The 16,040-nt window shown below is 35.3% G+C and overlaps 1 protein-coding gene across 3 annotated transcripts in view; it reads right to left on the bottom strand.

Moving 5' to 3' along the window:
* Positions 1 to 16,040, bottom strand: part of LOC145681019 (spondin-1) — a 541,475-nt gene that overhangs the window by 12,466 nt on the left and 512,969 nt on the right. For all 3 annotated transcript variants that reach the window (XM_081752306.1, XM_081752308.1, XM_081752307.1), the window contains one exon: positions 6,788 to 6,967. In XM_081752306.1, coding sequence (XP_081608432.1) covers positions 6,795 to 6,967 — 173 coding nt within the window. In that variant the 3' untranslated portion in view covers positions 6,788 to 6,794. The remainder of the gene's footprint in view (positions 1 to 6,787; positions 6,968 to 16,040) is intronic.

Here is a 16,040-nt window from a genome sequence, read left to right as displayed (position 1 = left end):
TTCCTTTAAACATATATACACTGTCCTGAGTGAGTGAGCGTGTGAATGCATGATAGATTTAATTTAAGTAATTTTAGTGATATCATTTGTCATATTAACATCTGTAATATATGTGTCATGTTTTAATAGATGTGTTAAGGTAAATAACCTAGGTCATGAAGGACCGCTACTAATGGTTTAAATCGGCTCTAGGAGTGAAACAAAAATAGCAGGATGAGCCTAAATACGACATCTTTCTTCCAGGAAGTTGAGACTCTTATTGATACGATACATAAATTTATATTGAGTTTATAAGTTTGATTTTTTTCTCTTGGCTAATTCATATGTGTGGTCGATCCTAGAGAACAGAGTTCAGATGCTGGATGGTTATCAATCACCGGTTAGAATAACAGTACAAAGAATGATTTCACTTTTCTCATTTCCAGGTCTAGGTCTGGGCAACCCCACGATCGTGGTGCCTGGAGCTAGGTCTGGGTGGTATGAGAGAACATGTGTCTATTCCGAAGCATTCCAAAATTGATTAGTCGTTAATAACATTTAGAATGATTCATCTTTCAACGACTTTCCCGACCTTTTACTATATTTCCGGAATTATCCAGTAATCTGTTTCTTATTAAAATACCCTATTTCTTTTCTTTCTTCTTTTCCTACCTCCTTCTTTTACCCTTCTACTTTCTTCTCCTTCTTTTCTATTTCTAAATGAAAGAAAACGGAGTCATGATTGAGAGTAGTCGCTATTGGCACGGTCAATAAGTTGTTTAGATGAGTTTTCTTCGGGAGTCCGATATGGAATAATTAACAATAACAAGAAAGTTTATTGGAATTTACTTTATTGGAAAATAATCTGGATTTCAATCAGTAGGTGATGTTTCGTAATCGTCCTCGTTAAAGAGAATTAATTTTAGCGACTCCTCTCCAGTACATTGCACGTTTTTCTTCGTTTACATATTTTATTATTTTTTTTTACGTTTTCTTTCATAGCGCTAAGCTGAGATACTGATATAGGTAATGGGTCGAATTTTTGTGAAACTAGATATCTCGAAACAAAACAAAGCTAGAAGAAAGAAAAGTGTGTCTAGGGTAGAACCTTTCATGAGCTTGTATTTGACATGCAATTTGTTTCAAGGAAACTTGTGGAACACGATGAAACTAGTGAGAGATCATTCTTCAGAAATTGTTCTACGTTGACTAACTGGGAAGCTTGACAAACTAGAAAACTATCAAGTGAAGACTTGGTTAGTGGATTCTTTAAAGGAATTTGAACCTATACTAACCTAGGCAAACAAATATAAACAAACTGCTTTCTAATTGTAGCGACTGTAATAGTCTTTTTTAAGATATAAGTATTTCCTTAAACTATTACTCTCTCTTAGCAAGCAAATTTTAAGTTTGGCACAAAATATCTTCCTGATATTATCAATATAATCCATGGAATTTTCTTTTCTACGAACTTCCAAGCCTCTACATCTAATAGTATCGGAGATCTGGAGAACGGAAAAAATCAAGACCCCTTTACTCCCTTTGTAGGTTGTACTTGCAGGTTGTACTTTCACCCTATCTGGACTGTAGATCATAAGATCATTTGTACTAATTTTCAAAGTTTTATGCCTAATAGTTTCATAGTGTAGAACAACACAAAAATGTTAAGACCCATTTTGTGTTTGGGATGGCATTCCACAAAATCCCGTATTATGAGTATATAAGACCAGTGGCACAGAGTTGAGATTATTTATCGAAAATGTCTAGGTTGTACAGATAATACGTAGTTTCCAAGATTTGGTGCACAAAAAAGAGAACAATTATTAGACTATTAAAAAGACTAAAAATGATTATTAAGCCTGCTTATTTCCTCTTAAGGGTCGAATTTTAAAAACTGCAGCCTTATTTACAATTTAGAATGAAAAGACGATATTTGAACAAAATTTCAACGTTATACGCTTAATAATCTCGGAGATCTGGCGATGAGTGAGTCAGTAAATTTACTCTCTTACACATAGGGTGTTCAGTGCAGAAGGCATTCAAGTTCAATTTTTTAGTCATTTTGGACATATTTCATATTTAGGCTCTATACCTGATGCTCCTTATAATGCTTAAAAGATTTATGCCCAGATTTTGTAAATCACTGTTATGGTATCATAGTATGAGAACCAGAGGAACGTAACTCCATTTTTGTAGGTTTACAAGAGAGAGGGAAAAAGTTTTTTTCATACAAGTGTTATTTTAATAAGATGGTAAACACATTATGGCATAGCAGACACCAATGACAAAGTCAACTTCAATAACACTCAAATAACACAAAGTGAGGCTTTCAGAATTATGTTCATAATTCAAGGACACAAACATTCCATTTTTGAAGTTACGTTCCTTTGGTTTTCATACGACGATATATAGAAAGTCTTTTGGAAATATTATTATTACTACCTGTAATTTATGAAATAATTTAGTAAGGATTTAGTAAAGACTAGCGTTGATTAACTGCTTCTCTGGGTTGAAATAAAACGGCATCGTAAGTGTCATTATTGTTCGTCTCATTGATCCGAAATCTATTGATTCGACACTAATAGCGATCATTTCCAATAATTTATATATATATATATATATATATATATATATATATATATATATATCGTCAAAAAACGCGTAGCGCCGCCACATAACAAGAGGGCCGACAGACAAAATTATCCTAATTCCAAAGAAGAAAATGTAGAAATTAGCAATTATCATTCAAACGACATGAATTACGATATTCCTGCTTCAGAAAACCAATCAGAAAATTTGGCAGATCGGCGTGAAAACATCGCTTTAAAAGACTAAATTAATAGATCAAATCTAGTAATCGATACCAAATTAGGACCACAAAATGCAATAATCTATAAGGGAACATTGTTACAATCTGGCCCTCGGTTAGTCTACCACCTGGAATGGATTTCATTCCAAACGGTAATGAAAGGAGTGTCAGAAAGGAACATTTATTTGAAACAAATAACACTAATAGCATTCAAAATAGGACAAACAACATTCAGCCACTATTTTCGGATAGTTGATAGGTCAATGCTAATCTTTTTGGAATTGATTTGCTTCAACGCACTTATGCCACCATAGATTTAAACAAAATCATAATTTCTTTAAATATCCATGGAAGCTTAGACTACTAGCTGAAAAGAAGGAAGATGCATTATCAATTCTTACAACTCGAGTTATAATGCAACCTCAGCAAGACTATTTATATCTGACTAAAAACATAACACTTCCTCCACGTTTGCATACATTCATTCCTGTTGTAACAAAGAAAAAATACATGACACAGAATCTTTGTACTGTCATTCCTTCCTGGAATATTTGAGAGATATAGATTACGTGGTCTCCACCAGATAATTGACGTGAACAAAATGACAATTTTAATGTCGAATCTCAATAGCAAGAGCATTACTATAAAGAAAAATACACCGTTGGCGGTTCTTGAGGAAGGTCATGAAATTTGTTTTAACGCTTTAAAAACACCAATTTCTCTAGAAAAAACGCATCAATTTACAACAAAAGAAGAAATTGAGGAACGACTAAAATACACGAAAACATTTTTAAAGAAAGAGTTCTTGGATGTCAACCCTAACTTACATAAGACTCAGAAACAAGCCGTTTATCTCTTATTGTTCAATTATAGGAACGTTTTTACATATGCTCCTGATGATATTGTACATTTTAAAGGATATGTTCACAAGATCAGAATTTCAAAGTAGGCTGCATTTCATGATCGTTCACCGCCCATTCCTCTCCAAATACGAGATCAGGTAGATAAACAAATTCAAGAACTCCTGAAAGCGAAGATCATTAGACCCGCAAATAATAGTAACTTTAGTTCTCCACTTTTGATTCTTCTTAAGGCAGATACACAAGAATTTAGGGTTGTCCTCAACTTGCAAAAATGTAATAGTTATACCAAATATCTATCTGTTCCTTTCCAGTCTACAGAAGACGTTTTAAGCCCCCTCAAAGGAAAAACTTTTATAAGTACTTTAGATTCATCGGCCAATTATTTTCAAATTTTGCTTCATCCTAAAGGACGAAAATATATGACTTTCGAGGTCAGTCATAGGAGAAAGTCATATAAATTTTTGAGGTGCTTTATGGGTCACCGAACCTCGAGCCAGGCGTTCAACCGTAACCTGAAGTCGCTACAAGACACCCTGTGGCTGCCATGAGTGAACGGGTTTTCGTATGAAACGTTACCTTGATCATAAAGGAGATTCTGGCCTTTTGAAAACTCAAAACTCAAAGACTAACTTTGTAAAACTCAAAGACTATTTTGTATTTTTATAAATAAATAAATGAAGGGCTAGATTCCTGGCCCATTATTGGCTCTACCTACACAAAATATTACTATATATATATATATACTAAAAGTGGGGCAAACGGACACGTCCTAACATTTCGGTGTATTATCGGAATACGAAAGTAGTAACAATGAAGTGAGTGTAGTTGGCGATTGGAGTTGTGTTTGATAGTTTGATTGTGTCCACAAATCCACTTGAAGTCAGAACAATTGCAGATAGGAAGACATCAAGTGTCCATCTATATATCAGGTGCGAAACGTAAATCTCTATTTATAATAATAACAAGGTCTACCCTAAGGCTCTAAGGTATTACAAGCCGGCGTAAAACCGTGAGAATCAGGTATAGTGTGCACCATGGATTACGCGACGCTGCAACCTAGTCATAGGATAGCACGTGCCATCTTTCGAAAAAAATTGGTGTTTCATTGGAAACCTGTATGTTGGGGCAGACGGACAACGTGTCGTGGAGGCTAACGGACAATGATATACTTTGAGCGACTGTGATAAATAATTAAGTCTAGAAAAATACTATACGAACCCATCGGTAATTGACACAGCGTTTCATTTTCCTTTTAGTCATGGTTCGGTACCGGAAAAGGACAACAAACAGATGCCAGTGGAACGCGGAGTCTATATCATCTGCAGTTAACGCTTAAGGAAAGTGCAATGCCACTATCAACAGCAGCAAGGTCAGTTAACATTCCTCGCAATACGTTGCGGCGTCATGTTCTTTCTGATAGAGACGTCTTCTAAGTTCCACAGCATACCATATTTTCGATTGATGTAAGAATAAAACTAGAAGCCTACCATTAGATCTTGAAGGAATCGGATTTGGTTTGACTATGAGGGAAATTAGCTCTTTGGTGTATTATTTTGCTATGGCAAATAATTACAAGCATCCGTTCAGCAACAACAAACAAATGGCTGATGCTGACTGGATTAGAGGTTTCTGCCTCGTTATAGACTTCTGAGTGTACGAGTGGCTGAAGGAATATCATATGCTAGGGAAAAAAATGAAATGAAATCTTTTACGTCCCACGGTTATGCCGGTTAGGCTAAAGGAGATGGTGATGATGAGAGACGAGTGAAATGGTGGAATGAAGAAAGTGGGAGGAAACGGGAGAACCCCGAGAAAATCCACGAGCACGGTGTTTGTCCACCGCTAGGGGAAAAAACAACCAGAGAGAAGGCTCAAAAATTTTGCTCAAACAGGCGCGAATCCGGAGCATGTGGAATCTGATGCAAATGGGTCTTCATTTGATGGAGAACATCACACAGCTACAGTGCGAGATGAAGGTGATGTACACTCATGTCTAAAATTATTGTCGCATGTCTATAAATATGTTGTTGTAGGAATATAATTTGATAACGAATTCTCCCGGTATTTCTTATAATGTTGGTATGTGTGTAATCAGCAAAGACATGTATGTGGCAAATTTCATGTCAAAAGAGCAATAAATAAGAACAATAAAACGAAAATAAAACTTTCTTGTCCATTTAGCAACATTTTGTTTTTCTCACTCTAATTTTCATATTTATAATTCTTTTCCTATGAAATTTACCACAAATATACATTTCCTGATTATACACATAGTATCAGTATTAAAAGTGCCCTGCTAATTCATTATCAAATTATATTCTTACAAGAAGACAGTTATAGATATGCGACAATCATTTTGGATATGAGTGTATATCTACCAAGAGGAGAAGAAGTTCCGCTTCGTCAGCAACCATAAGCTTTTCGCGCCTAAGTTCTTCGACTACTGCAACGTCATTAGGACAGCATCGTAACAGGAACAGTGCTGGATCAAGAATACTTTCCAGTCTTGATGTCATGGATGTGCTTCGGCGTAAACCTGGAAATAAATCCTCCAATCCAAAAGCTAAGAAGAATTTCTTGCCGCGGATATCTAAAAATAGTGGAGCATCTAATTCATCAACAAAACGACAATTCGATCTGAGTAATGCTTGTTAGAATGTTGAAAGGTATACAAGAAGGGGGAAAATTGGGTTCAGTGTTTGAGATAATTTTTGGTTTCATATTTCATGTGTTTCCAATAGAGATAAGCAGTACTTTGTTTGTGTCCATTATGATGATGATTTTTATGACAGATGCTTTCCAAAGTGCCCATTTTCCCAGTTTGTAGTGTTCTTATGCCCCACTCTCGGGGGCATATGGACACTTTGGCATTATTTTTTTCTTGTGACGTTTTAATGGACTAAATGTAACTACTGCTATTCGTTTACAGCTGTTCCTATTATGTGAAAGTCTGTAGTTTCTAATGCCATGTATATATCTACCTTCCAAATATAACATGTATAAAAATCTACAGTCATACTTCATTAGCATGTCCGTTTCACCCTCTTTTCCCCTATATATATATATATAATTTAATTAAATACTTTCTTCTAAATATTATATCATACAGAAACTTACATCATAGAGAGACACCAACCTAATTACTAAAGCGAGCACCTTGGTAGAGAACAAACTCTTCTTTCTGTGAGGGGTGGACAATGTCTTCGGCTACCTCCGTGTCTTTCTATTGTTCTTATTCTTTCCTGAACGCCATCTAAGCCACAGGTCTTGCTGCAAGAGGACCACCCAGACCACTCGCTTACTACGCACTCTGGTGCTATAATAAACAAATTCAATTTAAAATGTATCTTGTACGCTATTGAAGCAAGAGTTTCAATAAACTGTAAAAAATTATACAGGGTGGTCCAAAAGTAGATATACAATCCTGCATTGATCAAGTGTGACATTTTAATTTATTAAAATAATGAGTTTTCTTTTCTTCCGTCTGTTTCGAGGTTAAAGTATAAGTGTAAAGAAGTTAAGAACAAATAATGAAAGAGATTAAGTCAATATCTGTATGAATAGTAATAAGAAATTATATAAAATGCCATATGCAGATCAGTACGGAACTGTATATCTACTTTTGGGCCACTCTGTATTTACACGTCTAACCAATAATCTAAGAATTTGTCAATTACCGTGAATGAAACATTAGCTAAGTAAATTATTTATATCTAAACAGAGAAAATTACATTTAACCTTTCGACTTTGAAGGAACGCGTCTCTCTCTTATCTGCTGATAAACTTTACAATTGAAGGGCAAGGGAAAAAAGAAGGAATGTCACAAAACTACATTGTCGAGAAAACGGTTTTTATTATTGATAACCGCGCACAAAATGAATAGGGTTGAATTACACCAGCGTTTCCCATTCTTTTTCAACTTGCGGCACACTACAGGTGTAACTTGAATTCTCGCGGCACACTCATATAGATATTATTATTATTTGTAAGTATAAAATATAGTGGTAATTTTTTCTTTGATTACTGATCCCCTTCTCACAGAGAAGAAAACTCGATCACTGATTTTCCCCCGTGGTAAATCGTTACGCTTATTATTTTCATTCTAATTTAAAAATAGAAAACAACTGCAATGAGATATGGGACGAAGGCTTTTAAAAGTACACTTTTTCTTGAAAACTGTATCCAATCTTTCACTAAGAAGGAAGATCACTAAATAACGAATGAACAAACAAATCTCTTATTTTTAAAACACAAATGTAGGTAATTTGTATGCATGTTTGCTTTGTCGAAAGGACTGAATGTATTTTAAAATTTCAAGTTACGAAATAGTCTGCAACAATAAAGAAGCAATAATGATCATAACAATGATAACAAATACTATTTTCAACATTAAAAATGTACAGAAAAGTAACAGTGTGAAACTCAAAATTGTAGATTCATAGTAGAGGTTCATTTTAATGTTAAATACAAATATACATTTTTCCCAATGTCTTGCAATTTGATTGCTATAGAATTAAAAATTTTGTTTCGATTTCGTCGCGACACACTAGCGGCCCATTCGCGTCACACCAGTGTGCCGCGGCACACCGCTTGGGAAACGCTGAATTACACGAACGATCACTTAATAAAGTTAAAGGTTATTATTGTCCATTTGTTATTGTACACAGTGAAATATTGTACTCAGTTGCCAAGAGTCACCAACAAATAGGCCAAAGCACTAGTTAAAGCACACCCATGGACATTTCTTGTTTTATCCCCCTTAACCTTTCAATTATGCTTGGAGTGAAGTTGTCTGTTGTAGACCTTAATGTATGACAAGTGTCTATCATAGAAGTGTCCAGCTTATAATCAGCTTATACCTACATTTTTTATTATTTTATTCACATTTCCATTATTTCCAACTAGAATACCATGCACTTCCAGTGTATTCCTACGCCCATAGGAACATATACTTACATTTACACGGACACAAGGACATAGTGTATTAATGTATTGGTCCAATTAATCAATACTTGATTCTAACACAAAATTCTTAACTAAATTAACAGTTGCGCTTTTCATTTGTCCCACCTGCTTAACACACTTTTTAAGGTAACTATATATTGTTTCAGCATGTTCTTTCTTCTATAAAGGTAACCAAGAAAGTCCTGTCTCTTTTTCACTCACCACCTTCGAAATCAATATGACACCTAAGACGAACCTGGAAGATCAAAAATAGTCCCCATCAGCATTGACAACCTTCTGTCAAGGTTCTGAAAGGCCACGAATTCATCGCTGTAGAACTTAGTGGGCCGTGAAGCGAAATAGGTATCAAGTAAATTTTGCTCCTCTACCAGGGATTTGAAGTGGCGTCCTCTAAGGTGATTGTCCAAGGAATGGAACAGGTGATAATCAGACGGTGAAATGTCCGGGTAATATGGCGAATACAATAGTGTTTCGCATCCAAGGCGTAGAATAGTGTCCCGGGTCATTCCAGATACGTGGAGCTTAGCGTTGTTTTGTAACAGGAGAATTCCTTTGCGCTCCAGAATTTTGAGTTTTTCTTAAACAAAGCTCAGCTGCTGACAGTACACAGTTGCATTGATGCTCTGACCAGCTGGTAGCAGTTCCTGATGCACGATGCCGCGAGCAGTCCACCAAACACACAGGAGAACCTTTTTCTGGTGCAGTGCTGGTTTCAGCTATTTTGGAACCGGTTCATGGGTGCTAACTAATATGACGGCGCCAGGGAGCTTCGTATACAACACACGTCTCATCACATGTGAACCCTATCCTTTATCCAGAAATGGCTTCTTCCTCAGACGAGACAGTAAAGAAACACAGGTGTCTGTTCGCATTACCTTCTGGCCAAGAGTCAAATCATGTGGGAACCGTCGACCCCACTTGTAATGCTTCCCAAATTGATGGAGGTGCTGCCGAATGGTTTCTACACTCACACTGAATTGTAGTCCCAGTTCCTCACATGTCTGGCCATTGTTCGCCTTAAGATCTTCATTTTGTACATGTGTTGGTCTTCCGGCACATAGTGCGTCTTCGAGTGTTTCGTCACCGTCCTTAAACTTGTTAAACCCGCTGCACTGTCCGTGTAGTCACGATTCCCTTACGAAAGACCTGACTTATCTTCCGCCCCGCTGTAGCGGCGTTTGACCCCAATTTGAACTCATACAGCATACATGCCTTTATGACTCTCTGTGGATGTTCCAGGTTCACTCTGTCCTTACACAAGTTCACGGTTTAACTGAACGGGCAGAACCAGGTAATATGTTGGATATATCCACACCAACAACTGACCTTTGCCTTATCTCCATTCGCATTCAACTCACGGTGTGAGGGCCAATTGAATACAGACTTCCACAAAAAGCGATAGAACTTTCTAAGTTATCTTTATATTTTCTCATGAATAAATTCAACCGACTTTGAGAGTTCCACCTCCACTTCTTTATTGTCCTTTTCATTGTCTTGATTTCCTTATGTATAATACAGGCAAAAGTTGATATGCATCTAATAAAGCCGAACATGAATTTATGAGTGATGCAGGAGAATGAACACCACTAATTTCCCTCCGAATATTTATACATGAATCATATTGCCATGTTTAATCAGAATTACGCAATGATTTAACATTCTACTCTTTTAAATTTGCGTATTTAGAATGAAACAGATTAATGCAAGAAGTACGTTTCACTTTCATTTCTATGTCTGACCTGAAGACGCATTTGCGCATTTTCCACAGGTTATTCCTTTTTATAAAACTCAGATAATTTCGATTTTGAGATTGTGGCCCAATAATTCTTAACTTGGGGTTTGCAACACTGATTTTGACTTTCGCTTGCTTGTTTATATTCTTCACGATTTCTAGACACGGTTTACTCATGTTATTTTAGTTCATTTTGTGTAAATACTGAATCCTTATTAATCTACATAATAAGAGTACGTACATGGTTATAATAAACCACATTACATGCACACACTTTGCCGAAAACCCACTTAAATAACAATTTCAGAAGCACAATCATGTATAGATAATCACTCGAACATCATTGCCAACCTACTTCAACTTGCCAACCTATATGGTTAGCGTACTCGCCTTTTGGTGCAAAAGACCCGGTTTAAAGTGCTGATGGGAGCTCGTGTGCTTCGTATTTCACGTTAAGCTATCTATCATATAGCCTCGGTGATGAAAGAAGCCATAAACTCCAAATCAACCAACACTCTCGTTGTCACCGCTCCACTGCTTCTCACATACACTTCAGAACCACATATTGGCAATTTTGTACGGACTAAGATTCGATGTGCCAAAAGATTTGTATTTATGAGCTGTTTTTTTCACACTATTACTGTGAATGTTCAATGATAATCATTACATTATTTTCTAAGAAACAGCAATCACATTTTTTTTTACAGATTATGAATTTTGAATATTGATAATGAAAAATTGAACAAATGTTTCTCTAGAAAGTATCAAAACAGAATTCCATGACTACTTCTTTTATTATCTAGCACCAGTGAATGCTCGATACTATCTGGCAACACCGCACGATTCCATCAGCGTTTAGCATAGCACCACGACGACGTAGTGATCCACCGTAAACTATTCGTAGATTTTTTTTTGTCACAAGCGGATCTGGGAGCAGAATCATACCGGTCAATGTTAAGCAGAAACCTTATTGATCGCTCCTATTCTGAAGTGACAAATCGTCTTCACTTGGATTTTGTATAAGTTATGTACTATTATTCAGGGATAAAAATGAAGGGGAACGCGGAGAAACGGCGTCCTCCCATTTCCAAAAAATATGTGCTGCGTCCCCTCAGTTCCTAAAAATTACAATGGGCAAAGATAAGCAGGGTACGGCGAGACGTCATGCCGCTACCTACTGTCCCCCTACCTTTTCAGATCCACTTTTACCCCTGCTATTATTGAACGTGAAAGTTAGAAATTAACTTTATAAATCAAGAAAATTGGTGGGAATATACGGTTTGAAATTAGGTGTGAAGTGGTGCTGTGGATACTACCTTGAAATTATCAGGTTTTCAGCCCTATTCTGTTGCTCCCTCCACAACAAAGTTGTGCTCAGAAATACAACGTATGAACAGGAGTTATATTAAAAGCATGGACTGTTATTGGAGAGGCTTACACATTATTTACATTTAATTTTATCTCGTGTAACTTAAGGGGTAAGGAGTTATGATACAATATTCGCAACCTCAATAAAACCTTGCTCTGTGAATATTTAATATGATTAATTAAGAGTATGTTAAGTAATATTGTAAGTAATACTGTATTAAGTAATAATCATTTTAAATATCCCCTTCCATCTATTAAGGATTTGCAAGTGTATACTCTCTTCTTGTGATTGTTGAATCAAGTATTTCCAATTGTAATTGAATTCTATCAACAAAAATTAAGTGGTTCTTCTTTTCTCTAATTCGCTTCGCCAAACCATGTTTGCTTAAAGATACAATCTTCCTGTTCTTCGCCCACAGCACTGTTAAAATTTTCATTCTTAAAAAACTCAATTGCAATTTTAAATTTAAAACAACGTTGTCCCGATATTGGTTCTAAAATAAGAAACAAGATTTACAGCAATAATCTAAATTTATAACATTAGTAACGTTAAAAGAGCATCTCATTTTCCAAAATGTCTCTGCTAATGGCAGAGTAACAGGGAGTGTTTTATTTTTTATTTACAAGCGTTTCAGATACAACTAAGTCCAATTTGCACTGAAACTAAATAAGCTTTACAAGTTTTGTAATATTGCAGTTCCAAAGAAAATTTGGTAAAGGGAAAATAATTTACTTCAGTATACTTACAATATTTCGTAAATAATCATAGCTTAAGTTTGAAAATAAAGAACCCCCTCACGCTGGAGACATAGGTCAATCACATAACATCTTAGCTAACGAGGAAGCTTAATCACTTACATTTGAATTCTTTATGTACACGACATTCCATTGTCTAGGAAAGGAGTTTCAATACGTCAAACCTTGTTTAGCCGGAAACCTGTCTTCCTACAGTACGGTAACAAAAAATAAGCTTTGTTAATTAAGTGGAAGGAAAAGTCAGACTACGTAAATAGGTAGAGAAGGCTAGTGTAATGACACAATCATGAAATGTGAGGGTCTGTTTAAGATTGTAGATAAATTATTATCGAGCTGCTCCGGTTACCTAAGATAGTGGTAAATACAAAACATCAAATTTAACTAGCGCCAATGCACTAACAAATAGTCCGACTTTTTAACATTTTAATGATTTTCCCATCAGGATAACTTTCAATTTATAGACATGTGCAATTTGAAAACTCCAAGGACATGAGCAGTAGATTTTGGATTATACATAGTTATACATAAACTATACATAACTAATATTTATTGTTTTATGTATATTTTTTCTATTTTATGCTTAATTATTTTAATGGTACTAAATTTAGTAATTTCATATTCAAGGCAAATATCTGCCCCCATATCATAAGTAATTAACATAAATGACCTGAGCTACGATTGAGTATATAGCAATACGGTTGAAAACTAAATAGAAGCAGTATACTGTATATTAATAATAACATAAAACTATATGTACAGACAATAGTACTTTTTGAGCATGCTGTCTCTTTGGGACAGCAGTAGATTGTCCGAGTGGGAATAAAATTTTAGTATATAAGAATTTCTTATTTTCTTGAAGTAAATTTAATGTTTTTGGTAAATACGAAATATTAAAGATTAAGCATTGCAATTCTAAAATGAATACTTGACAAGAAAAAGCCTAAGGATTGATATCGCAAGTCAAATATTTCTTGTATACATGCCAAAACGGAGAGAGACAATGCAAATTTAAAATATTTTCGTATTTCAAACTTAAAATTCCATACTTTCAACAAAGGACGCTTCCATTATAAAATGTCTGATATCATAATTTACTTACTCATTTTTGAAGAGTGGTTGGTTTACTAGACTCTCTAGCCAACATCTTTATTCGTTTATTTATTGAATTATCAATGTGGGTCTCAAATGATAATTTTGTATAGTATTATTACTTCTTAATCATTTATCGTACTTACAAGTGATAGATCGGTTTCATTTATTGTATTGTATATTGAAGTTATATTGGCTTCTTACATTTTGTAAAACTCATATTTTTTACATTTATCAATATTTACATCTAATAAGTTTTGGACCACTTGATTATTGCATTCATATCTTATTGAAGTTCAGAACAGTCATTCACTGTTTTAACACATCTAAATAGTATAAAGTCATCAGAATATAACAATTCAAGGTTTTTTTTACTCATTCAGAAAACTCGTTTGTACGAATATTACAAATAGTACAGACCCCAAATTTGACTCTAGTGAAACACAAGTAGTTGAAAGTATTCAGCTGATCCTTTTTATATAACAAATTGCCTTCAGTCTCTCAAACAAATAACCTCAAAAATTACCTCTCTGATCTAGTGTGTTTACTATAAAATTGCCAACAACATTCAAAACTTGTCACTGTAGAGATATCTTGGACAAAATCATGATAGTACTTTAACATGAATAGTTTTATATAATTTTAAATAAGTTGATGAAGAATATATTCAAACATATTTGCAAAAGTATTCAATGCCAATATAGGTCTTTTTGTGTGTTTACCAGAAATAAGGCAAACTTTCATTTTCCATTTATTAGAAAATTTACAAATTGAAATAATAACGTCAATTCTGACTAAGAATGTATTTTGTCCTTTTTTTCTGTCAGTGATCTCATTGTAATTTTTGTCTGATAATAGTAACCATTCACCACTCTATGGATGCCCATAGCTTGAGGTCATTTTGAGCAAATGTAGTAATTCATCTATCCAATTTCGGAATGTCATGTGCTCTCATGCAAGTGACATGAATATTCAAGAATATATAATCGTCGTTCTGACAAAAGTCACTAACTCTCTGAATCTGAGGTTTTGTGAATTAATACAGAAAACTAAACATCACAAGAACAATAAAATTATGTGTAGGAGTAAGATCATAATGTAAAAGTATTAAGAGCATAAAACGTATATTGACATTAATATTGCCAAACCAACTTGAGCGATAGTTTCAAACTTAAAATTGACATATCTCAAAACTAATATTCTGGACTTAGTTATTTCTGCTTGAACGACGACGGTATATAGCCTTTAGCGACGTTAGAGAGTAATAGGGGGATGACGCTACTAGAAATCAGAATTGCCATGCCAACATATGTAACTGTAGAATTACAGATTTTTCATAGTATGAAAAACAAGAACTTTTCATATGATCTACAGATATTGCTATTGAAAATTACATCGTCCAATACGCACTGAAACTTCCAATCGACTTTGCTAGAATAATAAAAAACAAGCTGACAAAAACAACTTTTTATTTATTTATTTATTCTTTTTCATTTTAATAAAAATTTGTTTGAAGGGTCGGTTGTACAAGAAAAATTAAGGGCGTTAAGTAGCATACCAGTCCCTCACTTTGACTTTCTCTTTCCTCCTCTCTTGCTTATCACTAGTGGATCATCCTCAAGATTCTAACTAGGTTTCGGGACATCCTTTTCTTCTTTTTCCGTATTTAATACATTAACTGCTAAATGAGTTGATTTTAAGTCACACACTTGTTTTAAGCCTGAGAACTCGTAAATCAAATACAGAGTTTGCCCTGTGAGTAACTCGAATTATTCTGGCGCATCGTGCAGGTGCAGTGGGCGGAAAAACTTGTGGTGAAGGAATGTAGTGGGGTTTCGTAGCAATACTTCGCAACCGACTGAAGTTGGCTCCGAGCAGTGGGGGCGAGTGGATTGTGAATTGAGTGAATCTCTGTGGAAGTAACATGTAACGATAAAACACAATGCTGTTCGGTCGAACAACGTGTGACCATAGGAGACAAATTGTGAGTCTTTGATATGAGTCAGACACAAAATGCCAGTTCCGAGTGGCACACACCACAATCACCTCGTCCGAAGAAGACTAGAATGAGTAAAGCGAGTATATAGTCTAAGTGCTGGCAAGACTGAAAGCGCTTTGTTTGCGCCTGATATCTCCGATAACTGGATCATCCATCATGACAATGCGTCGAACCATACTTCGTTGACGAGGGAGTTTCTGACCAACAACAAAGCGCAATGCTATCACAGACACTCTACAGTCGTGATCAGTCTCCCTACGACTTCTTATTGCTCTGGCTGAAAATAAGTATCAAATAACACCAATTCACGACTGTTGAAACTGTTCAAGAGGTCACGACGAGGGACCAAATGAAGTCGTGAAGACGTACCAACAATGAAGACATTTTTGAGAACACTGAGTGATTGCCCGAGGAGACTTGCATCGTAGTAGAAACTGCTTTGTAACGTTTGTGTACCTCCCACCTGTGTTGATTACTAAT

Source organism: Thermobia domestica, chromosome 3, assembly GCF_964235325.1.
Source record: "Thermobia domestica chromosome 3, izTheDome1.hap1.1, whole genome shotgun sequence".
Classification (NCBI taxonomy): domain Eukaryota; kingdom Metazoa; phylum Arthropoda; class Insecta; order Zygentoma; family Lepismatidae; genus Thermobia; species Thermobia domestica.
This window is presented reverse-complemented; position numbering and strand designations above follow the sequence as displayed.